Raw genomic sequence first — 26,288 nt, 5'->3', positions numbered from 1 at the left:
ATGCCCACAAAATGATATCATTGGCAAGTGTTGCCTCAGGGAATGCTTAATTCCCCTACACTTTGTCAATATTTCGTGGATAATGCCCTTCAACCCTTTCAGAATAAATTTACTTCCTATTTAGTCTATCATTATATGGATGATATATTGATAGCAGCCCCGGATTTTGATGAATCTAAGTTGTTAAAAGAATTAACGGATATTGTGGCACAACAGGGATTGTATATAGCTTTAGACAAAATTCAACAGGTAGAACCTTATACCTACTTAGGACAAAGAATGTTGCACAATTTCTCCATTCCAATTCTTCCTGAATTACAAGTACAGAAATCATATACATTAGTACAATGGCAAAAATTACTTGGCATTATTAATTGGGCATGCCCATTCTTCTACATTACAACTGGTGATATGTTGCCCTTATTTCAGTCTTTGAAGGGAGCACAATCACCAGGAGATCTAGTTGTATTAACTGATCTTCAAAGAACATGCCTTCAAGAAATATTGAATAAGTTTAAGCATCGATATGTGGACAGGATAACATCCTTAACAATAGGACTTTGCTTAGCTATTCTTCCCACTACACCCTTACCCACAGGATGTCTTTATTCTAATGCGTCCCCACAGCGGTCAACATTCATGAATGGACTAATTTGCGCTACTCCGTAGAAACATTTATCCTTATCAATCAGCATTAGAGGATTGATTAAATGAGCCTTACATTTACAGGACAGGATCTCAGCATAGTTCACTTGTACAAAGTTGAACATGAGCATTTGATGATGATTTCAGAATCAACAGATAGCCTTTTCTCAATATGTGGGAAACTTGTTGTATTCTTTACCCAAGCTAGAATAGTGGTTACTACTACTTTAACCGCATTTTCTTCCATTTTTTTCTTTTAAAGCTCTACAGTCTTTTGATGGATCACCTACAAGGGTGTGGTTGTCTGGCAGATTCAACAACAATGGTATTCTAAATTTTGCACACAGAGCTAACGTGCTGAGCTGGCTGCTGTGATTTGGTTATCCTTGTTTGACCAATCTATTAACTTGAGATACTCAATATGTGTATTTAGGAAACTTTTTCTTATTGTGCTCTCTTTGATAAGAATTTGTTATCCTTGTTTTTATCTTTAAAGAATAGTTTTGCTTGTATTCTTTGTATGTAGAACACATTCGAAGTCATACTCCCTTTACTAATGCCTTGACTGAAGGAAATCGGAAGGCAGATGAATCCTTAAAGGATGTTGCGTCTTTGTTTGTTGATCCTGTTGATAGTCATTCTTATTTTCATCAAAATGCCAAATCACTTGCAAAGCAATTTAAAATTTCATTATCTCAAGCCCAGGATATTGTCCGTGCTTGTCCAGCTTGTCAGCAACTGGCAGTTCCCTTTCCAATGGGTGTCAACCCATGAGGAACCCAAGCTAATCAAATTTGGCAAATGGATGTAACTCAATTTTCAACCTTTAAGCCATACTGTTATCTTCATACGTCTATTGACACTCATTCACATTTCCTTTGGGTTACTGCTTCAAAACATGAACGTACTTCAGATGTTATTTCTCATTGCCTATCCTCTTTTGCTGTAATGGGTCGGCCTTCTCAGTTGAAAACTGACAATGGCCCCACTTATATTAGTAAGGAATTTCAAACATTTTGTCAGAAATGGAATATTACTTTAGTGCACAGAATTCCTTACAACTCTCAGGGTCAAGCTATAGCTGAGCAAGCTCATCGTACTTTTAAGGCATTGCTTCAGAAACAATTACAAACTGAATCTGGCCCTTACCATCTGCGAAAGATTCAAAATCTCATTGCTGTAGCATTATATACTTGGAATTATTTAACCTTTTTAGATTCTCTTGCAGATTCACCTGTTAATTTGCATTTTCGAACTACTGAATCTTTAGCAAGGCCTTTGGTAAAGTATCGCCAAACTCCAGATCCAACCTGGAAAGGCCCTACACCACTGATCACCTGGGGTCGTGGTTACGCTGCCGTGGAAGATCATTCTACTGGACAAGCAGTGTGGGTTCCAGTGCGCTGTGTTCATCCATATCATGGCAGGGCATCAGGGCCTTCACAACCCAATTCCGGATTTCAATCTTCATCTGAACATGGAAGTCCGTCTTCCAAGGTCAATGCACCCGCAACCCATCACTTGGGGCCAGGTTAAATCTACTACATATCAAGCTCATCAACAACTGCAACAGGCCTCATTACCTCAGACTCCTGAAAATCTTGTTGCTGCTGTTTTTGCTATTATTACTGCTAACTCTGTTACCATTTTACTTTGTATTTTCTTGTTTATGGTTAATGGTGTTTGTTAGGGATACACCCTAGCAGAATGTGCACGGCAGTCAGGCAGGTAGGCAAATATGTGAGATAAACGTTTTTGTAGCTTACACTCAGTAAAACAGATACACTGTGCTAGTTAAATAGTTTATTCCAGTAAGAGTTTTAACATAGTCAAACAGTCCATATATCATTCACTAGTTCAGTCCGTTCGGGGATTATTCAGTTGCAAAGTCCATTGTCGAAAAAGAGGTTAGTAAACTTACAAATATCAGTCCAGTAATATATCTCCTCGCAGTAGAGATATAAAGAAGTCAAACCTCCTTTCTTCCTTCGACGTTCCAAAAACTCAGCAGCAGGGAACACGCAGTTAGCAAACCATCAATCCAGTATAGTCAGCAATCCAGCAGGTTCTCTTGCTCCCTCTTATGGCGGTTTTACAACCGCACCCAAAATTACATGCTTTGCAGTTTAAAGTGACACACACTTAAACTTACTATCATAGTTTATATATATTATTTTACCCAAACTACGTTAGGTAACCTTGTTATTCCTAACAGTGTTTCTGCTCAAAATGACACTTCTGTGGTTCATCTTAACCCTAATTTGTGGGTTCGTCATGCCCAATACATGTTTATGACCCATGGCACAAATATTACTTTATACTATGAGCCCCCAATGGCATTTGGTCAAATTTCTTTTACCCCTAACTTGATTATTGTCTCACAACTACAATCTATTTCACACTCCTGGCTATTTTCTAAACCCCCTATGCAATTGAATTCTGTCCGTTGGCGTTACTTGAAAGTTAGTCAATTTACAAGGGGTCTGTGTTTCTTTTTAATAAAAGTTTTTTTTATTGATTTTAACGACAAACAAAAACAAAAGCTAAAACATACATAAAAACTTGGCTTCATATATTTAAAAAAAGGTATAGTTGGTTTACCCCCTTTTTGATGCTCCATTTCAAGCATCATAATAATATTACTAATAACTCATATTCAGGGAATTATATCCTAATGTCATTGTTAACATCATTTGACTATTAGTTTTCTAATTCTTCAGGTACCTGTAATTCTTCTTTGTATGGAAGTAATATAGCTCCTGATATGTATCCTGACAATTTTCCTATTTTTAATGCCTCTGATCAATCTAATACAGGATCGATATGTGCTGGTTGGCAGCTTAAGGATCCTAATATGTGGTTCTTTTTTGATAAATATGCCACTAATGTTCATCCTCAGAATTATCAATGTGCAGCTATAGGTTATTTTACTCTACCTGTTCAAATAGGTACGCTCCCATCAACTCAACAGCGGCGTTCCTCTCTGGGGCCTACATGTAACGATGAAGTCATTATTGATACACAATTGTCTTCTGGTTCTACATTTGGCTGTGCATTGGCAGGGGCCGTTACAGGAGTCCTTACTCTAGGCTCTTATCCTGGCATAATTGCTCAAGAAAACAGACGATCTACTCTTGGTCTCACCTGCAGACTTGAAAAATCCATCAATGCTACCGCTGCTATTATTCGTGATTTGCAGCATGAAATAGAAGACTTAAATCAAGATGTCTTACAGCAGCGTTTTGCCATAGACTATCTTTTAGCCCATCAGGGAGGGTTCGGTACATTAGTTGGACACCATGGATTTGCTGTGCATTTTCATTCTTTGAATAAAACTATTGAGGATGAGCTTGCCAATTTACAATCATACATTCAAAATAATATCCATGCTCATTACTCACCTTTTGAGTGGCTAACCAATTGGCTCCCTGATTGGTCTTGGCTCAGACAGTTTTTCTTTTATGTTATAATAATTATTATTGTACTAATTGCAACCTGTTGTTTTATTCAATGTATTCCAAATTTATTTGCATTGTTTCATCCTGCTTCCCCCTCTCTTAATCCCCTACAATTGCGATACATTCATAAATCTTTGAATCCTCCATTTAAAATAAAAAACGAGGATATGTAGAGTTGTAATTGCAGGAGTGTTCTAATCTTGGATGGCAAACCTCAGATAAAGAATGCTTCCAAGCAAATACAACTCAGGCAAACAAAGTCACTAATCTAAAGGAGGATTAGAGAGAGGAAGTAAACATATGTTAGACTTTAACTAGAGATAATTAATTGTATTAATTACTATGCTAAACAGTAACAAAAGTTAAGCAGTAACCAAAGTTAACCAATGATTGAGGATAACTAAAAATGTGTATAAATGCAAGACAAGACTCCAATAAAGATCATCATGATTCAGTTGATCATGATCAAACAACTCAACTGCCTCATCATTACAACATGTTAATACTAAAGAACAGGACTTTTAAGATGATGTAACAGAACGTGAGAATGACATTGGAAGACAGGTGGGGGAAGAAGGCCACAACTGAGTGACAGACACAGAAAGTAACTTCTAAAGAATCCCATCTAACTTATCAGGTGGTAAAAAGAAACAGCTTAAAACCTGAGATATTTTTGTTGTGGGGATTTTACCCAAAAACTTTTGTAAAGAAAAAACATATTTAATTATACATATATTAACAGCAGCTAGAATTGTGTTTGCTCAAAATCGGAAAAATGATAAGATTCCAACAGAGATGATGATAAGATTCCAAGAGGTGATTATGAAAATATTCGAATGTGCAGAAATGAACAGATTAACATTGGCAACTAAAGAACAAGAAGAAACAGAATATTATATGATATGGGATCTATTTTATAAATGGTTGGAAAACAAAGAAAGAAGTTAAATGAATATAAGGTAAAATGCATTAAGATTACTATAATAATAAAATAAAATAAGGATGAGTAGTTTTTAATATGGATGTAACTATTGATATTACAATAAGAGCTGTATGTTAAATATGAATATATGCACAAGATATATGTACCCAGACAACACACTGTTGATTTGAAAAATGGATATGTTGTAAAATAAAATAAAAATTTCTTTAAAAACAGCAGGAGATTTGTACTTTCAAACTTGCAAGAGTCTGCTAATGTAGCCTTACAACAAAATAGAACTAGTTTGTCTGGTTATGTCTGAAGTCTTGTAAACTTGGGAGACTGAAAGGGGATGAAGGAAGAGAATTAGGAAATGTATCAGTTTTTTTTAAGAAAAATCAAAATCAAATCAAATAAATGTGCTTTATTTGAAATAATCAGAATAGAAAAGATTTCTGTACTTAGGGACTTGAGCCATTATATCACCCCAAATTACATACCTTCTGTTTCTCTAAAGTTCTCCGCCAATGTTTGAACTGCACCTTCTATCTGATACTCAATGCTTTTCTTCCCCAGGCCGAGTTTCCGCAGAGAAGTGACCCCAATGTGTCGCTGCTGTTTCCAGGTGTGGCCATTGGAAAGAATAATTCCTGAAGGCATCAACAAACATTGATAGGTTGTTCTTCATAATATTCATGTTAAAAAAAAGGATTAGGTCTAGTTATGCCAAACATCTTTCAGATGCAAATACCAAACATTTGTGACAGGCTGCCATTTTGTAAGATGCTGGCCATATTATTTTTTCTTTAAAAAATATTCATTTTGGAACTCATATGGACACTGGGAGACATACGTGCCATGGTGATGGTGTATGCCACTGTTGCTATCATATTGTGGAAAGGGAAAGGAAGCCTTGCCCTTTAAGGAAAAAGGCAAAGTTCTTTCCTTTTGTGGATGCAAATTTCCCGGCTGGGAGATTTTACTGCAAAATCAGTAAAATGAGCTGCATTAGAAGCCAGAATCAGTTCATGAATAGGAAGGCAAATAAGAATAAATTCTACAGCGTTCCTGAGATTAATCTAATGAGTAGGAAAACCCTTTTCTTATACACTTCAGGTTCTTTGATTTGTAAATGTGAATCTTTGAAGTCTGATTTGTGTTCGTGTGATGAGTTCCTGTCTCTTTAGATTGGGATCTCTTCCTGGGATTTTGGTAGGAGAAATTGTTTTATAGTCTAATCTCTGTTTTTCCCTGATCCTTTGTAGCTATCAGTTTGCACCTGGTTGCAATATCCTGAGTTTCCTGTTATGCCATTTGCTTTTCACAAGTTTTTTTTTTTATAGCTTGCCATCTATTTGATTTCTATGGGAAAGGGTCTTAGCTAATGTGTGTCCCATGCAAAGGTGGGGGCTAATGGAGCTGTCCCTGCTTGTGTTTTCACCTCTCCTTTCTTTTAGGGGAATTTTCCTTCCCCCTTCTAATGTTCTAAGATTTATTTTCTTTTCCTAGAAGAAAGGGGAATCATAATTTCCAACAATATATGATGGACAGCAAAAGCTTCTAAAATAATTGTTAAGCGGCAGGAAAATCAGGAGATCCAGACAGTTCAAATGGGTATAAAATTTCTTACTATTTTCACTTACCCTTTTCTTTCCCTAAAATATCAAAGAAAGGATCCTTTGGTCGTCCAGAGAATTCTTCCGGGAATTTGGTCATTCCTTCTTTCACAGTTTTGAATCCAGATAGCACGACTAGAAGGTAATGCCCAAATGACATGATGTATAGATTTCCATATCGTTTCACATGCTGCCAAGTGAATCAAAGATGAGATACATTACAATGAAATACAGATTATTTACAGATAATATGCCACCTAGAGTCCTTCCTGAAACCCAAATTTTAACACATTTCACCATGGGCAATTCTCAACTCTTCAGAAACCCTTCCCCCCCTAAGATTCCTGCCAAGAATGTCTTTATCTACTTTTCTTTATTTTCCTGGGATGTTCCTTTAGGTTTCTGTTTGAAATTTGCCATTTGCCATCTGTTTGTTCTCTTCACCTGATGCAGTGGTGGGATTCAAATGTTTTTACTACTGGTTCTGTGGGCGTGGTGGGGGCTTGGTGGGCATGGCAGGGGAAGAATACTGCAAAATCCCCATTCCCTCCCCACCCCACTAACTTGCTTTCCAGCTCCGTTCCCTGTGCAGGGCAAACCAAAGAAGACCCAGCCAATCAGCTGGGACTCAGAAGGCGGAGAATAGATGGGGGCGGGGCCAGTCAGAGGCGGGATTTGCCAGTTCTCTGAACTACTCAAAATTTCCACTACCGGTTCTCCAGATCCTGTCAGAACTGGCTGAATACCACCTCTGATCTGATGGGTCGCAACCTGAATTAAGATTGACTACAAGAACAGCACTATCTCCATACAAGGTATTGGGTAAGTAGTTAAAAAAAAAAGACCAAGCTACTTGTGAAAGATGATTTATGAAGATATTATAAAGGGGGAGTCCTGTTACTCAATAGTTGATCAAATGTAGTACAGGCAGTGATGGTATTCTACCAGTTCGGCCCGGTTCTGCAGAGCCGGTAGCAGCGATGAGCAGTGGAGACCAAACTGGTTCTCTCCACTGGTCTGCTGTTGGGCCCAACTGTCCACCTGGGCTCCCATAATTACCTTTGCCAGTTGCCAAGCAGTTGAATTTTGATCATGTGATCGTAGAGATGCAACAAAGTTTGCAACTGTGCAACTTCAACTGTGAAAAATGGTCATAAGTCACATTTTCAGTGCTGTTGTAACTTTGAATGGTCATTAAATGAACCATTTTAAGTTGAGAACTACCTGTAGTACCCTTTCTGAGTGAAAAATGGCTGGTGACCTTCTACCGTTGCACCATAGAGAGTATCTTAACTTACTGCACCTCTGTATGGTTTGCCAATTGCACAGGGGCAGATAGGACAGCGCTCCAGAGGGGTAACGTCATTGCCCAGAAGATCATTGGTTGCCCTCTCCCCTCTTTGGAAGAGCTTTATAGCTCCCACTGCCTTAAGAAAGTTCAAAACATTCTCAAAGATCCATCTTATCCTGGGCACCCCCTTTTTTTGAACTATTACCGTCTGGCAGACAGTACCGGACAATAAAAAAAAAAGGACAAATAGGCTGAAAAACAGCTTTATCCCAGAGCAGTAACTATATTTAATTCTACTATATAGTGTTATATTAATGCAATATCAGGGGGTTTCAATTCAATTGTATAGAATGTGAAGGATGTGTTTTTTTATATATATAGTTTTCTTATGTACACTGAAGATGGCATTTAATTTCATTGTACAAGGTGCAATGACAGTAAAGTAAACTTAACTTGATTTGCAGACCATAGACCACAACACTGCTAGAGAAAGAGGTCATCTTCAATAGAGGACAAATGCACCCTGATGAACCTGCATTGCTCTTGATGTTCTCATTTACAATTTGCTCACCAAGAGCCAGAAAGTGTAAGAAAGCCAATTGCTCCAGAGAAAGGCAGAACATTTGAAGCAAAGAATGTACACGTGTTTTTTGGAAGACAGTCATGAACAATATTTCCAAGTCATAAACTGCCCCCCCCCCCGCATTTCTGCTCTGGTCTGTGTAATTGTTGCTTGGAATTGCATTAGTTTAAATCAGGGGTCTTCAAACTGGACAGCTTTAAGACTTGTGGACTTCAACTCCCAGAATTCCTCCTCCAGTCATGTTAGCTCAGGAATTCTGGGAGTTGAAGTCCACAAATCTTAAACTTGCCAAGTTTGAAGACCCTTGGTTTAAGTAAAAGCCGAATGGTACTTCCTTCCAAGGACAGTGTAAGCACTAGACTTTTTCCCTTCAACCGAAAAGAATGAACTTCTGAAAGCTAGGTACTTCAAAAGGAATTCTTTATTGAAAGGAGTAATCCAGATACTAGTCTAAACAGAGTCTAAGATACCCCCAGGCATACAGGGACAGATAAAGGGAGTTAGAACCCCTCCCCTTATTCTGATGTGGATTTAGTCAACCAAAGAAACAACATGTTAATTCTCCCCCCGCCCCTTTCTGGGAACCTATCATAGAAAAGTTTCTCAGGAAGTTCCTTTCAGAGCTGGAATTTTTATGGCCTCTTCTCCTCTTGCTATCTCTCCAACAGGTGACAAGGTTCCAGGCATCTGGCTCCAGTCATATATCATGTGCAAGTTATACAGATTAAATACAAGGCTTAAGATATTCAGGTTACATCAAAAAGGATTGCTTTCTATATCTTCTTCAATTTTCTTAAATCTGTCCTCATATTTCATCATCATCTGTTGAATATTCTCTACTTATCATCTGTCTTTTCAGTTATTTGCTCAATATTCTCTGTTCCCTTTTCAATCTTCTGGATTCCTTGCATAATCATCTGCAATGTCACTTCCTTCTCTTTCTCCTGTTGTAACATTGTCTGTATTGATCGTTGTCCTCCAGATGGTGAAGAGGAGGCTATTGGTATTGAAGAAGCTGGGGCTGTTGTCTTTCTGCTCATCTTGTAATACTTAGCTATAAAAAAGAAAGAGAAAAAAAAGGGAAAAAAAGAGAGCGAAAGCAAACAGCTGCCACTCCAAAAAATAAAAAAGGAGGAGAAAAATCTTCAGGCATTTGTATATCTTAATCCAATTGGTTCCAGTAATATGCAAAAAGAAAAGGGAAGATGTGGAAAAAAGGATAAAAAGGATTTTTTTTAATGAAAAAGAGGATAAGGGGAGGAAAAAAATTAAAAAATGATAGTCTATGTATTTCTCTTAATAAAAAAAAAAAGAAAGCAAGAGAAAAATTATATTCTAGTTCCTGGGTTAAAAGGCTAAAGTCCAAACATAAAAATCCAACTAGAGGGGAAGTAAAAAAAGAAAAAAGAAAATAACAAATAACAAACAATTCTAACAAAAAGCAAGCCGCTGCCACTAAATATCCAAGGCTCTTTGGTAAATCAACTCAGACTTTCCAGTTCCAGTATTTTCAAGGTCACTTTAATCTTTTTTCTTTCAACTTCAACTCCAGACTCCGCCTCTCTATAGTTTCACAGATGAGCACCTGTATAAACAATCTGCCATGCTCATCCCACTATCTTTTTCAGTGCAAAGCTCAAAGTCCTTGAGTGTAAAACCAATACACAAACAAGTAAGAGAGAAAAGAAAACAGTATATCCAAGCCTCTTGATGGCAGTGCTACTTATTTTCCTTCACTTTCACTTCCCCTCATATATCCAAAGCCAGGAACAGAAAAAAAAAGTAAAATCTTTTTTTTTTAAAGAGAAATAAATAAATCTCAAATCAGAAAGAAGAATCTTAATCAAAGCGGACTTTCAAGAGAATTGTTAAAAAAAATTAAAAATTAAAAAGACCAGTCCAGTTTAAAATTGAGAAGCTTGGCCAAATTCCAAGTTCCAATAAAAAAAAGGGGGGGGAAACCTTCAGTTTAACTAGCTTAATCTTGACGCTTGAGCTCTTTTCTCTTCACTTTTAATTTCACTTTAAGTCTTTTAGGGTGTTCTCTCCAAAAAAACAATAAGTAAAAGTTCCTCTCACCAAACTGACACACTTTCTTCCGATCTCTTCCGTTCCAGAGCTGTTCCAGCTTCAGTAACTTAAAAGGCTGCCTCTCCGCCAGCAGCAAAAAGGGCTTCTCCTGGATCAACCAGGGACTTTGCGGTGTCCCTGGGATCAGCAGGATGTGCCCTTATTGATCACCGTCTCTACGGGATGGTTTAGGTCCAGTGGGACCGTCCAACAGCAGAGATATTGGCGGCAATCTTGGAGCATCAAGGTTGCGCATCATACTGCTGCTATGCCAGCTCTGCCCTCCTGCAACCTATTTTTTTTTGGGGGGGGGGGACTTCCAGTCCATCATATTTTCCCCTAAAATTGTTGTACTGCTGCAGTGTCCAGCAGTCAGGAAGATTACTTTAAATGTCCAACTCAGTTCTTCCAGTACTTGATGATGTGCTGATGCTGCTTTCTCCAGACTCCAATGGTTGTAGTTGTGACTCTTTTGGATCTCCTTTTGTTTTCTTGCTGAAGAAAGCAGCCAAACTCATTTGCTTTTTCATCTTGGTAATGTACTGGAAAAAAAAAATCAACAATGTAGTGGTTTAGACTTGATTGTTATTGTAAGTTGAGTGGTGAAGGCAGTGGCAAGCAAAGAAAGCAGGTGAGGAATGGAGATCAGTAATATTCAGTTACTTTTAATTGTCCCTATAGCTAGTTAGTATTTAAAAGATGTTATGGAAAAGGAACAAGTTTCACCAGACAAGACTGAGACGGAACTGAAAGTGGATTTGACAATGACAGTCTATAATGAAAAGATGTTGCACTGTGTATATAAAAGAATGGCTGATATTTTAATAATTACAATTCATTAATTGAAAAAGAAACAGTTAAAATGAAAATACTATTACCAAATCAAGGGAGTTTGTTATTTTGTGCCACTACTCTCAATATGTAACAATGTAACTCTGTCAAGGACCTTGGAGTACCCATCTCTAATGATCTAAGTGCTAGAGCCCACTGTAACTACATAGCCAAAAAGGCATTAAGAGTTGTTAACCTATTCCTATGTAGCTTTTTCTCTGGTAATATCACACTACTTACTAGAGCATACAAAACATTTGCTAGACCAATACTCGAATACAGCTCATCAGTCTGGAACCCACATTACGTATCTGATATTAACACAGTTGAGAAAGTCCAGAAATATTTCACAAGAAGAGTTCTCCACTCCTCTACTCGTTGCAGAATACCTTATGCCACCAGACTCAAAATTCTAGACCTAGAAAATCTAGAACTATGCCGCCTTCGGTCCAATCTAAGTATAGTATAAAAAAATAAAAAAATTGAGATTTGAAGTATAAAAAACTTCAAATCTCAACAAATATGCTCTGTCTTACATATTGGCAAAAAAATCAGAAAATAAAATACAAGCTGAATAATCAAGAACTTGTTGATGACCCAAGCTCTGTAAAGGACCTTGGAATACTCACCTCTAATGATCTAAGTGCTAGAGCCCACTGCAACTACATAGCCAAAAAGGCATTAAGAGTTGTTAACCTAATCCTACGTAGCTTTTTCTCTGGTAATATCACACTACTAACCAGAGCATACAAAACATTTGCTAGACCAATACTCGAATACAGTTCATCAGTCTGGAATCCACATTACGTATCTGATATTAGCACAATTGAGAAAGTCCAGAAATATTTCACAAGAAGAGTTCTCCACTCCTCTACTCGTTGTAGAATACCTTATGCCACCAGACTTGAAATTCTAGAACTAGAAAACCTTGAATTACGCGTCTTCGGTCTGACTTAAGCATGGTATATAAAATCATACATTGCAATGTCTACCTGTCAGTGAATACTTCAGCTTCAACCATAACAACACAAGAGCACACAGTAGATACAAACTCAAAGTAAACCGCACCAAACTTGATTGCAGGAAATATGACTTCAGCAATAGAGTGGTCAATGTTTGGAACACTCTACCTAACTCTGTGGTTTCTTCCCCAAACCCCAAAAACTTTAACCTTAGACTGTCTACTATTGACCTCACCCCTTTCCTAAGAGGTCTGTAGGGGGTGTGCATAAGCGCACCAACGTGCCTACTGTCCCTGTCCTATTGTTTCTTTTATTTTTATTTTTCATTTTTCTTATATGTATCCATGTATTCATAACTATGTTTATACTTATACCTATTGTAAGCGTTTGACAAATCAAATAAATAAATAAATAAAACATAATACTACATAATAGTAGTGTAACAAAAAAACTATTTATGTATTTATTCATGTTTTCAGTATCTCTACTGTCTTTATGATTAATAAAAACAAAACCTATACTAAAAATATTATTAAAAATTATTTATTGCACAAAAATGTCTGACTGGGCTGGGAACAGAGGAGTGGGTGAGAGGGACGGGGCCAGCCAGGGGCCCGTTTTACCAGTTCTCTGAACTACCGGGAACCATAACAACCCACCCCTGCTATTTTGTGAACGAGCTGTTCTTACCGCTGGCCACGTGTCACTCAAATAATAGAGGAAGAGATTTCATGTTAGATCTGTTACATGATATTTTGCCAGGATGATGTAAACAGCATGGCATATTATATGTCCATGAAATCTATTTGAATAGAAAGGAGAATCTTTTGGGTCACAGAGATATTGTCTAGTCCAGGATTATGGGTACCCTTGGAAGCCCATCATCAGGACATTATCACAGAAAAGAAAATCTCACTCATTTTCCCTTGCCAATGATGGAATGTCTTCATGAGGGCATTATATACCGTTAGAGGGCCATCTCTGGATCTGTGCAGCCTTTTGCAACTATAGTAAGTGTAACCATCATGCTAATAAAGAAGGGTTGTTGCAGTAGTTTATGCCACAGCTCATAACGATGAATAGATATATGCTTTTTTTTGTCTTTTAATGACCTCGTAATCCCTTACATCAGGGTAGAGTATGTTTAATCCAAGCATCAAATTACTGAGAGAGAACTATAAGGGCTTGGTAATATCTACCTAACAGAGGTGGTATTCAGCAGGTTCTGACCAGTTCTGGAGAACCCGTAGCAGAAATTTTGAGTCGTTTGGAGAACCAGCAAATACCATCTCTGACTGGCCCCACCCCCATCTATTCTCTGCCTCCTGAGTCCCAGCTGATCAGCTGGGTCTTCTTTTGTTGCCCTGCACAGGAGAATGGAGCTGGAAAGCAGGTTAGTGGGGTGGGGAGGGAATGGAGATTTTACAGTATCCTTTTCCTGCCATGCCCACCAAGCCAAGCCAAGCCCACCAAGCCAAGCCTACAGAACCAATAGTAAAAAATTTTTGAATCCCACCACTGTTACCTAACAGTTGTGTCATCACTCCAGCTGCCTAACCCATGGCAACATCTGAAAATGATCTTTGCTTAAACCTCTTTCATACATCAACCACCTCCATAGAGTCTTATCTAGGCATTTCCAAGAGAAGACGTGACCTGGCAAGATTCCTATATAATAGACAGAATATAATGAATGAGTTAGCTTGAACTCTATATGATGTGTGAATCTGATTGTTTGTGCCTGATATTAATCTCCCCAGACTCAACGGTTTTACTCCCAGGCAAAGGAGCAAGTTTAGTGGGAAGGACACAGATCCTCAAACAGGACATGAATTGAATTAGAATCAGTCTTGTTCATCAGTTGTGCTTCAATCATCAAAGCATTCTGGAAGAGAAACTGCCCGAAAACACCACTGGAGCAATATTGTCAAGAAAACCTATGCCTTTTGCAGAAGATTGTAGAGAAGTGTATTAGGCTGTAACCACAGAGGGCTTTAGATGAAAGAGATATTTGACTCCAGTCCAGATTCAGTTGCAATACCATTTATGAGATGAAAAACACCTTGGTTTCTCTTGTGGGTGTTCTGCCCTGGGATGTGGTAGGAGGCACAGCCTTTCTTCTTCTGTTAATTCTCTCAGCAGCATTTCATTCCTTCATGCATGGTATTCTTTTGGACTATCTATGAAGTTTTTTTTTCTGGTTGGTTAAATGAAGCCCCTAGGAGAAACTTTGAAAATGTGAAAAAAGACACTAAGAGTAAATTGAAACTGATGTATTTTATCAGCGCCCACGAGGAAACAGAGGTAAAATATAACAAGCTTCAGAAGTGGTATTCAGCCAGTTCTGACACGTTCTGGAGAACCAGTAGCGGAAGTTTTGAGTAGTTCGGAGAACTGGCAAATACCACCTCTGGTTAGCCCCACCCCATCTATTTGCTGCCTCCCGAGTCCCAGCTGATTGGCTAGGTCTTCTTTTGTTGCCCTGCACAGGACAATGGAAAGCAGGTTAGTGGGGTGGGGAGGGAATGGGGATTTTACAGTATCCTTCCCCTGCCATGCCCACCAAGCCACACCACACCCACCAAGCCACGCCACATTAAAAAAAAATTGAATTAAAAAAAAATTGAATAAAACCACTGACAAGCTTGCTTAGTATATTGTTCACAACCTCCTGATCTTTAGTTGACCTGGTTGGGTATATAGGAAACAGTTTTGTGCTTTTTATGGTATTTCTCTCGAATTTAAAGCTTAAACCCTAAGGGCAACTTCAGACTCTCTTAATTTTGAAACCAGAAGAAATAAGGATTTCTTGGTTTCCTATTCAGACCATGATAACTTCAGAACAATTCAGGGGAATTGTTCTGGAAATCTGGAGGTTATAACCCATGAGCTTTGGGCTCATGGATTTACCTATTTCAAATGGCAGAAATTCTTCTCGATTGATGGATTTCCCATCCTTGTCTAAAAAATGATTTGGGAACTCATTAGACGTCTCCCGTTGTCCAGGATCAAGCAGAACTAGGTGTGGGTCTGGGATAATAAAGCTTCCATTTAGAAAAAGAAGAGTAAGCAGAGCAGTTTCATAAGAGAAACAGACAAAACCATTCAACCAATATTGATGAAACATTTGCTCTTAGCTTGCATTTACAGACCTATATTTGTTCATTTCCCAAGCACTTTCTGAAGCAGGTCAACAACTTAGCTTTTTTCTCCCCTTCCTACCATTAAGACAGAGGGCTGGGTGCATATTTCTTTATCACACCAGATTCCCCCAAGAAGTAGACAAAGAAACAGGGCCAAACATGACTACAATTCTGAATTTAGGTCCATCCTTTAATCTCTTATCATCTTCCTAGGAGAAATACAAAACATTTAAGATTCTAACATTAAATTTTGATAGGTGAATGGATTTTAACCCATAATCCATCCCTCACAAAAGTTTGCTCTTCTTACCCATTTGATTTTTGCATGACTACATTGGCAGTTCCTGAACTTGAAGACTGGAAAAATGCTGAGATAGTCCCCATTTTTCAAAATAAAAAATATATATAAAAAAGGGGGGGGTGGGTGGAATCCAGGAAACTAAAGATCCACCAGCCTGACATCAATACGAGGGAAGATCCTGGAAAAGATACTCAAGCGACAGATTTGCAAGCACCTAGAAACAAACAAAGCTGTAACTCAAAGCCAACGTGGGTTTATCAAAGAAAGATCATGCCAAACAAATATTCTTTCATTCTTTGACAAAGTGATTAAACTAGTGGACTAAATTAGAGAAATGCTGTGGATATAGTATACCTAGACTTCAGTAAGGCATTTGACTCTGTGGCCCTGATCTGACTGGTTGAGCCTGTGAGCAACTTCCGAGTTTCGGCCCAGCTGCCTCCCGTGTGGCACAGCCAGCATGCCTGCCTTTGCCACAGTTGGCTGCATCCTTTTCAGCTCACCCTGCAGCCCAGCTGAGCAGCCTTGTTCTGCCTCTGTGAGCCTGTGAGCAACTCCTGAGTCCTGGTCCAGCTGCCTCTGACATGGCCCAGCCAACTTGCCTTCCTTCGCCCTGGCCTTCCCACTCCCTGCCGAGCCTTCCTTCACCATTCTCCGCTGCCTCCCACGCAGCCCAGTTCCCTGCTTGCCTGGTGAGACTTCTTTTGTCTCTTTGCTGGCATGAACAGCCTGCTGCTGATGCCTCTTTGCCAGCGTCAATGGCCTGCCACCACTGCTGCTTCGGTTCGGGCCAGCAAAGGGGTGGTGTCAGCAGGCCATTCACACCAGCAAAGAGGCAGTGGCAGTGGCAGCAGGCCAGTGTCTCAAGGTGAAATCATGCCCAGCTGCACCAGCAAAGGCCAGAAATAGCCGCTTGCCATTTCCTGCTGCAAAAATCTTTTTTAAAACCCCGGCTTTTGGGCAGCAAGACCCAGCAAGAGGTGAGGCATCAGAGAATCACCATTTGTGATGACCTGGGGTGTGACACAAAAATAACAAAGTCGCAAAAGTAGAATAAATTCCCTTTAATGCCTCCAACTTGGCCCCAATGTCCAATTATCCTCGGCTGGATATCAAACTCTTCAAAAAAACAGTCTACAAAGGGCAGAAATGCAGTCCGAACCCAAAGTAAAGATAATTAGAAATTTAAAAAAACCAACACAAACCACACTGAAGTAATTAACATGGCAGGCCAGGATGGTAAATTGCAGACTTTCAAAGGATAAGACAGCGCCCACAGTTGGGAGATAAGATAAGCCTCGACAAAGATAATGCATGCTTTGCTTCTAGCAGAGAGCTGTGTGCAAATGCCCCACTTATATCCTGTTCTCCCAGCTGCAACTAATGAAAGAGATCAGGGCCTTTTTCTCTCTTGTAAGCCATGTTGCTCCCTTCTCCGTTCCTCTCTGTGTGCCCTAGGATGAAGAGGGGATTGTTGAGGTAATTCCCCATTAGGAGAATGAGCACATACAGGGAGACGTACTTGAGAGAAGTGTTTGAACAATACACACACAGCACACAGATACACTGTACAGTAAATGTAGGTTTTTACTTCCAGAAAGGTTTAAAGCAAAGTTCAAAATAAGCAGTCCAAAGTCATTCACAGGTTAAATCAGTCAGTTTTCAATCCAGGGATAATCCAATAACAAATTCCAGTGTCAAAAAACAGTTCAGTATCAGACTTACATCAAATCCAGGAATAGCAGTCAATTAGGAAAAATGGAGGAACAGCAATACTTTCCAACAGAAGGAAACAGAGACTCACTCACACTCTCTTCTGAGGCTAAGGCTAAGACAACCCAGGTTTCTGGGTCCATCTTATGGCCGTTTGAGAAACCACACCCAATTGCAGTTTTTGCATGTTCTTAAAGAGTCAGTATTAAAATGTCTGTCCTGGTTTATATATTTCCAACCCAAATAGCTGTTAGGTGACTTACATTCCTAACAGGGATGGCCCTGGGTCTTCCTCTGAATGCCCAGCTGGACTGTGCCCTTCCCCCTTTTCTTCCACACCCATCGGAGCCACACTCCCATTCCCTGTGAGCTGCTCAATCTCCCCCTCAGAATCAGACTCCAACAAGGGCATGACAGCACTGCTGTTGCTGCACAAAGGTAAGTCTAAGGCTTCCGCCATTGCGCCACTGCTGCTTTGGCCTGCCTGCACCACCCAACCTGGCTGTGAGTGTCTATGCCCACTCAGTCACATGATTCCCCCCCCAGCCATGCCCACCCAGGAATTAGGAAAAACTGGTTGTTAAATTAGTTGAATCCCACCACTGAATGTATCTGTTAGGTTCATTGTATTCTAATAATGTTTGAGATTTTTCATCCATAAAGAAATCAACTACTCACCATTGTTCTTTATTCTCTGCATGGATACTGTAATCAACAACCTACAATCCCGACACTCATGAATGCTATTATATACTGATGATACCATAATTGAAACATACAGCAGTCTCAACTGAGCCTTCATCAAATCCAAAAGAGGACCCAGGAGGAGCTCCTCCATAACAGACAAAGAAGAGAACAACAAATGAAGTAATGTTTTCATTCCCTACATTGCAGGAATATCTAAAAAGCTCAGGAGGATTTTCAACCAACACGATATACGTGCAAACTTTAATAGCAATAGCACTTATATGCCACTTCACAGTGCTTTTACAGCCCTCTCTAAGCGGTTTACAGAGTCAGCATATTGGCCCCAACAATTTTATCCACCTCAGAAGGATGAAAGGCTGAGTCAACCTTGAGCCTGGTGAGATTTGAACTGTCAAATTGTAGGCAGCCGGCAGTCAGCAGAAGTAGCCTGCAGTACTGCACTGTAACCACTGCACCACCATAGCTCTTTAAACCCAAGAATATACTAAAGCAGAAGCTTGTCCATCCCAGCCAGACACAAAGTTAGCATTATGATATATGCAGTACAATGCAGTGAGGCTTGCACAGTTCTGTACACTGGAGAAGCAGAACAACCACTTCACAAACACTTGGCACAACATAGGAGAACAAACCCACCAGGAAAAAATTAAGCAGTCCATCTGCATTTGAAAGACAAAGGTCACTCTTTTTAAGACAGCCAAGTCCACATTCTGGACAGAGAAGACCAGTGGTTTGAAAGAGGGGTCAAAGAGGCCATTTACATTAAGATTGAACAGCCTTCTCTCAACCGAGGGGTATGACACCAACTATCTCTTGTTTACAACACAGTCTTTTCAGCAATTCCAAGGAAGCTCCACACCAATTTTCACTGTTCAGATGACCTTAAGGGCACAGATAAACCTTGAAGTGGCCCAGTGGTGGTATTCAAATAAAGTTGCCACCGGTTTGGTGGGCATGGCTTGATGGCTGCTCTTTGTGCACATGCACACACTTTGCATGCACACGCATGCCAAACACGCACTTTGCGCAGGTGCAGAGGTGTTCTAACTTGCCTCCTGCACGCCTGCACGATGGTGGTCGCTGCAGCAGCAGCTGCGCGGCGCTATTCTGCGCTGCGCAAAGCAGCTGCACTTTGAATTCTGGCCATAAAAGTGAGTATTGGGAGCCCAGGCGGGCGGGTGGGCCAACCACAGAGTAGCAAAGAGAACTGGTTCAGTCTCCACTACTCATCGCCACTACCGGCTCTCCAGAACTGGGCAGAACCGGTCGAATACCACCACTGAAGTGGCCTCAATGACTCTCAGAAAGTGTTAACAACCAGATGGCTGCAAGGAATATTAATCCTTCCATCCTCCACCATTTGGTCAGAAATGAAGAAGCTTCTTGGATGAGAAGTGAAACACCTTCAAGGAAAAACAGAGCAAATATATATATACTTTCTGCTTGAAATGAGAATGGAACATGAGTCTAGAAGCAGATCCTTAATGATAAAGAGGACTTCCAGCATGAGTTTACGAAACATAGCACATGCTTTTCAGATTACTAATAGAATAGAATAGAATAGAATAGGATAGGATAGGATAGGATAGGATAGGATAGAATAGAATAGAATAGAATAGAATAGAATAGAATAGAATAGAATAGAATAGAATAGAATAGAATTCTTTATTGGCCGTGTAATTGGACACATAAGGAATTTGTCTTGGTGCAAATGCTCTCAGTGTACATAAAAGAAAAGATACATTTGTTAAGAGTCAAGAATCATTCGGGGAAAAACTGTTCTTGTGTCTAGTTGTTCTGGTGTGCAGTGCTCTATAGAGTCATTTTGAGGGTAGGAGTTGAAACAGTTTATGTCCAGGATGTGAGGGGTCTGTAAATATTTTCACAGCCCTCTTTTTGACTCGTGCAGTATATAGGTCCTCGACTGAAGGCAGGTTGGTAGTAATTGTTTTTTTTTTTTACAGTCCTAATTACTCTCTGAAGTCTGTGTCTGTCTTGTTGGGTTGCAGAACCAAACCAGAAAGTTATTGAGGTGCAATGACAGACTCAATCATTCCTCTGTAGAACTGGATCAGCAGCTCCTTGGGCAGTTTGAGCTTTCTGAGTTGGCGCAGAAAGAACATTCTTTGTTATGCTTTTTTGATGATGTTTTTGATGTTAGGTGTCCATTTTAGGTCTTGTGATATGATAGAACCTAGAAATTTGAAGGTCTCTACTGTTGATACTGTGTTGTCTAGTATTGTAAGGGGTGGTAGTATGGGAGGGTTATTTCCAAAGTCTAGCACCATTTCTATGGTTTTGAGTGTGTTCAGTTCCAGATTGTTCCAGTTACACCACGAGGCAAGTTGTCAGTATTTTAACAGATGGATCATTTGAGACGCAGTCATTGGTATATAGGGTAACATGGTAAAACTGTTCCTTGGCTTCTCTTAGACCAAGGCGAGAAAGGAAATGAGCGTTTTCTTCTTTTTAATTGATTCATTTCTCTAAGAATGGACATGTTTTGTTTGTTGATTCAGGAGAAGAACTGCACCCTCCATGTGCCTTCAACGGCTGATGCGCAGCAATCCGCTGTGCTGCACGATGCAGCTGAGTGTCAAAAGCAGGAAATAAAGGTCAGTATGGAGCTGGAACGGGCGAGTGGGCCCAGCAGCTGATCGTCGGAGTTCTTTCCCAGATGATCTTTGGCCGAACCAGGCCAAACTGGTAGAATCCCACCCCTGCTTGGAAGTATAAAAAAAATGGTCATAAGCCACTTTTTTTTTAGTGCTGTTGTAACTTTGAACAGACACTAAATGAACTGTTGTAAGTCGAGGACTATCTGTAGTCTCCAACTCAATGATACTCTTAACACACACAATTTGTTGAAAGCCATTTCTGAATACTAAGTTAGCTATCTTACACTGCTAAGTCTTGGGGGAATCAGAATGTGCCAGAAGTGGAGAGCTAGTTAACTTAGACTTTATAACCACAAATATCTATGTCATACTATACTACACAGCATGTCAATGTTCCAAGGGGCGTGCATAAGCGCACCAACGTGCCTACCGTCCCTGTCCTATTGTTTCTCTTATTCTTTTATTTTTCTTATATGTACCCATTTCATGTATTCACAACTATGTATACACTTATACTTATTATCTTGTAAACAATTGGCAAATCAAATAAATAAAAAATAAATAAAGTAGTAACCGCATTGTAGATAGAACTCTGAGACAGGTTGATTCCTCAAAGAACAGCTTTTTGGGGAACTGTCGTCTTGTCACAGCTGGTGGAAAACCAACTCTAAATGTTCCTGCACTTTCCACCATATTAAAAGTAACCATATTCCTGCTTTTCCAAAACAATAAATCACATGATCCAATTTAGATACTAGCTGGTTGCCTGGTTAAGTCTCTCTTCCTCCTCTGGCAAGGCAGCCGCTGGAATGTCCCTGACCCATTAGAGAGCTATGTTTTTACTACAACCCCACATCTACCTCTACACCACTTCAGCTCCAAGCTGTGTCATCCTGAAGCCTTGTGGTAAGAAACCCCGACAGGAAAGAAGACGCCGCTCCCACAGAAAAGAAAATGGGCCACAGCCAGGTCGGCTTCAGGCTTGACACAGCAAGCAGATATTAAGACACAGACGAACCTTTTCTATTGCTTCTTTTTCCCAACCAGCTACGTATGAGTCATTATCTAAAAACAGAAGTTATTCTTCATAAGTCAGATCCAGAAAGTTTTTAAAATCATTGTAGAACTGCAGAATCAGAAAGAGCCATTTAGGCTACCACATTTCACCCATTGTCCACCACAGGGAATAGAAAATAAAGCATTTTCCACAGGAGGAACATCTAGTTTCATTTGAACAGGGGAGACCACATCTCTTTCTACTAAAACGGGTTCCATTATCAAAGGGTTTTTTTGGAGGGGTAAAATGAATGAAATACCTTAAGGAAATAATCTTCACGAAGCCAAAATCCATCAGCCCACAAGGTCCCAATGAGAGGTAGAGCCAAAGGACCAGGAGGCAAATGTCTTCGGAACCAAAGTTGCCTCAGGAAGAAGACAATCAGCAGAGCAAGCAGCAAAACGAACAGAAATATCTCTATTGTGATCATTGTCCTGCTGGTTCTTTTTCTTTGATGCTCTCTAGTCAGTCTGGAGGTGGTTGTTTCTTTTTACCCAGGAGGCTTTTCTTTTCTTCCTGTTGTTTGGAAACGAATAGCAACATGTCTTTTGATGTTTTGTCTGGCACCGGTATTTTGCCAATAAGTTGCTCTTATATTAATGAGGTTACCATGTGTTACTCAAATGGTAGAGGAGGAGATTTTTTTAAAAAAAAAGAAAACAAGGGTTGTGTAATCCAAATGTGTCCTTGTTGTGGTACTATGCCAGGATTACTTAAAAATCATCAGTGTACCCCATGTCCATTAAATTTATCCGAATAGAAAGGAGAATGTTTTGGATCACACAACAATTATCTAGAAGTGTATTAGGCTGTAACCACAGAGGGCTTTTGATGAAAGAGATATTTGGCTCCAGTCCAGATTCATTGTGATCCATCCTTGTCTAAAAAATGAGACATCACCAACTTTTCACCAAACTAGTGTGAATTTATGAAGAAGTGTTTGATAGCTGACATAAGACATGCCACTCACCTATTGATGGAGAAGCAATAGGGAAACAAACTACCATACATATGACCACCACTGACCTAGAAAAATCATTTTATCAAGGACCACATGACTTCATCTGGCTATCACTTAATTTCTATAATGTATCCACAGGTGGGATTCAGCCGGTTCACACCGGTTTGGGCAAACAGGTTGTTAACTTTTTGCACAATTTGGAGAACCAGTAAATCCCACCACTGGCTAGCTCTGCCCCACCCGGCCTGCTGCACCCAGCCTAGTCACTCCTCATCTCACCTCACCCACCTTGGCCGGTGCCTAGAGTCATGCCTGTGGTATAGCTGCTGCTGCTCTCTGGCTCCCTCACTTGCCTCGACCCATGGTCTCTGCGGGCCAGCCAGCTTGCCTGCCTTCACCACGGCATCCCACATGGTGCCCGCAGCCCAGCTGAGCTGCCCTGATCTCTGCCTGGTGAGACTGTAAGGCTGCTAGCAACTCCTGAGTCCCAGCCCAGCTGCCTCCCATGTGGCCCAGCCTGCTTGCCTGCCTTCACCGCAGTAGCTGCATCCCATGTGGCGCTCGCTCTGTGGCCCTGATCTGCCTGGGTCAGCCTGTGAGCAATTCCTGAATTTTGGCCCAGCTGCCTCCCCCATGGCATAGCCAACTTGCTTGCCTTTGCCACAGTGGTTGCGGCATGTGGCACTTGCAGCTCACCTTGCAGTCCAGCTGAGCAGCCTTGTTCTACCTCGGTGAGTCTGTGAGCAACTCCTGAGTCCCAGCCCAGCTGCCTCTCACATGGCCCAGCCTACTTGCCTGCCTCCTCCCTGGCCTCCCACATGGCCTGGATCCCTGCCAAGCCTTCCTTCACTATTCTACACTGCTTCCCACACAGCCCAGATCCCTCCCTGCCTGGCGAGACTTCCTTTGCCTCTTTGCCAGTATGAACGACCTATCGCTGCTGCTACCTTTGTTCAGGCTGGCAAAGAGGTGGCATCAGTGGCAGCAGGCCAGTTTCTCAGGGTGAAGTCATGCCCAGCTGCACCACCAAAGGCCAGAAGTAGCTGCCTGCCATTTCCCCCTTCAGAAATTGTTTAAAAACCCTGACTTTTGGGCAGCAAGATCCAGCAAGAGATGAGGCATCAGAGAATTACCATTGCTGTTGCTGCACAAAGGTAAGTCTAAGGCTTTCTCCTAAAGTCTACCACCATTTCTATGGTTTTGAGTATGTTCAGTTCCAGATTGTTCCAGTTACACCACGAGGCAAGTTGCACAACCTCCTGTCTGTATGCGGATTCATTGCTGTCTCAAATGAGACCAATCACTGTTGTGTGACCTGCAAGCTTCAGTATTTTAACAGAAGGATTGTTTGAGATGCAGTCTATTGGTATCTAGGTCACACTATATCACGTACAAAGCAAACACAAGTGTTTGTACAGAGGAACATGTTCTATTCCTTTCTTCTCCAACCAGCTACACATAAGTCATTATCTGGCATGAGGAGGAAAATCATTAAGAAAATTGATTAAATTCCTTATCATGCAGTAATATTTTACTAGGTTAATCCATTTGTCAATCATTATAGTATGAAGAAAAGAATTGGGAATTATTTTGCATATTACTGGTTGATTATTTAGAATGAAATACCTTAAGGAAATAATCTTCACAAAGAAAAAAACCCGTCAGCCCACAAGGTCCCAATGAGAGGTAGAGCCAAAGGACCAGGAGGCAAATGTCTTTGGGACCAAAGTCCTTTCAAACAAAATGTTTTTCAAGCAAAACAAACAAAATTTATTTATTTTATTTTATTTATTTTTATTTATTTGATTTGCCAATTGTTTACAAGATAATAAGTATAAGTGTATACATAGTTGTGAATACATGAAATGGGTACATATAAGAAAAATAAAAGAAGAATAAGAGAAACAATAGGACAGGGACGGTAGGCACGTTGGTGTCCCCATTAGCGTCATTGTCCTGCTGTTTTTTTGTTTTTTTGTTTTTTGTTTTTTGAGACATTCTGGTCTATCTGGAGTTGGTTGTTTCCTTTTATCTGACACTTTTTCCTTTTCTTCCTCTCTTATATACTCTATTGATGGAAAACCAATAATAACATGTCATTTAACTCTCTGTCTGACTAGTGCTGGTACTTTGTCAGCAAGATATTATCAGATTAATCCAGTTAATGAGCATGTGCCACTCAAATAACAGATCATGGATCATGTGCCACTCAAATAACATTTGTTTCTACGTTTTCAAAATCCTCGGTTTCCCTTCCCCCTCTGGTTTCGATTTCAGAGTTCGTGGAGGGGGTAGTTATTAGCCTTGAACGCAGCTGGTCGATGTGGCGTTTCCACAATCTTCCATCTGTGGTTTCTAATCGGTAGGAACGGGGGCCCGTAATTTGTGTTATCTTGGCAGGGACCCACAATGGGTCACCTGTAAAATTCTTAGCGAATACGAGGTCTCCTACCTTGAATGTATGATGTTTGCTGCTGGAACCCAGGGGCTTTTCTGGGGTGTAGGCAGGGTGTAGGCGGTCCAGGTGTGATCTAAGTTTTCTGCCCATCAGAAGTTCGGCTGGGCTTTTGTTTGTGGTGCTGTTCGGTGTAATATGTTGGAGAAGGAGCATTCTGGTGACTCTGTCGTGAATGTTTCCTTGGTCCATTTTGTGTAGGGTTGTTTTAGTAAACTGAACCATTCGTTCAGCCCTGCCATTGGCCGCCGGGTGAGCAGGTGATGTCAAGGCGTGACGTATCCCCCGGTCCGCTAGGTATTGTTCAAACGCCAAGGTGGTAAACTGTGGACCATTGTCAGAGACCAGGACATCTGGAAATCCGTGCGTTGCAAACAGTCTGTTTAGTTTTTTGATGACCGCTTCTGTGGTGGTGGTCTTCATCTTGTTCACCTCGAGCCAGTTCGAGTAGGTGTCTACTGTTATTAGAAAAGTATGTCCTTTTGTAGGTCCCGCAAAATCGATGTGGATGCAGGACCATGGACCCCTGGGCGTTTTCCATTCCGTTGGGGGTGCTTTTGGTGGAGCTGCGCGTGTTTCTTGGCATTTGCTACAGGTGGCAACCCAGGCTTCGATTTGTCTGTCCATACCTGGCCACCATGCGTAGCTCCTTGCCAGTGCTCTCATTCGTACGATGCCCGGGTGTCCATCGTGCAGCACTTTCAGGACTCTGCGTTGAAGTTTTTCTGGAATGGCTACTCGGTCTCCCCATAACACACACCCCTTTTGGGAGAATAGTTCTGTCTGTCTGTTTTTGAAGGGTTTGAACTTGTCATTGGGTTCGATTTCTGGCCATCCCCTCTCCACCCAGCTGAGGACCCGCGCCAGACAAGGGTCTTTTTTTGTTTCTAACGTGATATCCTGCGCAGTTAGTGGAGGTGATGGAAGCATCTCTATTTGTAGCGTGGAAAGTGT

The 26,288-nt window shown here is 40.6% G+C and overlaps 1 protein-coding gene and 1 long non-coding RNA gene across 5 annotated transcripts in view; one reads left to right on the top strand and one right to left on the bottom strand.

The window, feature by feature from the left end:
- The window catches only part of LOC113426092 (cytochrome P450 2J2-like), a 37,154-nt gene extending 12,588 nt beyond the window's left edge, over positions 1–24,566 (bottom strand). Inside the window, exons 1-4 of one of the 4 annotated variants that reach the window (XM_087965506.1) lie at positions 23,576–23,695; positions 22,178–22,434; positions 6,669–6,831; positions 5,526–5,675 (exon numbers count right to left, since the gene is read on the bottom strand). In XM_087965506.1, the coding sequence (XP_087821632.1) occupies positions 5,526–5,675; positions 6,669–6,831; positions 22,178–22,348 (484 nt within the window). In that variant the 5' untranslated portion in view covers positions 22,349–22,434; positions 23,576–23,695. Of the gene's footprint in view, positions 1–5,525; positions 5,676–6,668; positions 6,832–22,177; positions 22,893–23,575; positions 23,768–24,505 lie in introns of those variants that run through there. The other 3 variants (XM_087965508.1, XM_087965507.1, XM_026688424.2) reach the window with 3 other exon arrangements.
- LOC148131011 (uncharacterized) lies at positions 2,079–4,576 on the top strand. The gene is made up of 2 exons (XR_015749540.1): positions 2,079–2,300; positions 3,394–4,576. It is a non-coding gene; the product is annotated as an uncharacterized LOC148131011 (long non-coding RNA).
- Positions 24,567–26,288: the final 1,722 nt, after the last annotated feature.

The sequence above is a fragment of the Notechis scutatus genome, chromosome 4 (assembly GCF_049901735.1).
Source record: "Notechis scutatus isolate UNSWTSFEM ecotype Mainland chromosome 4, rNotScu1.2, whole genome shotgun sequence".
In the NCBI taxonomy this organism is placed as follows: Eukaryota; Metazoa; Chordata; class Lepidosauria; order Squamata; family Elapidae; genus Notechis; species Notechis scutatus.
This window is presented reverse-complemented; position numbering and strand designations above follow the sequence as displayed.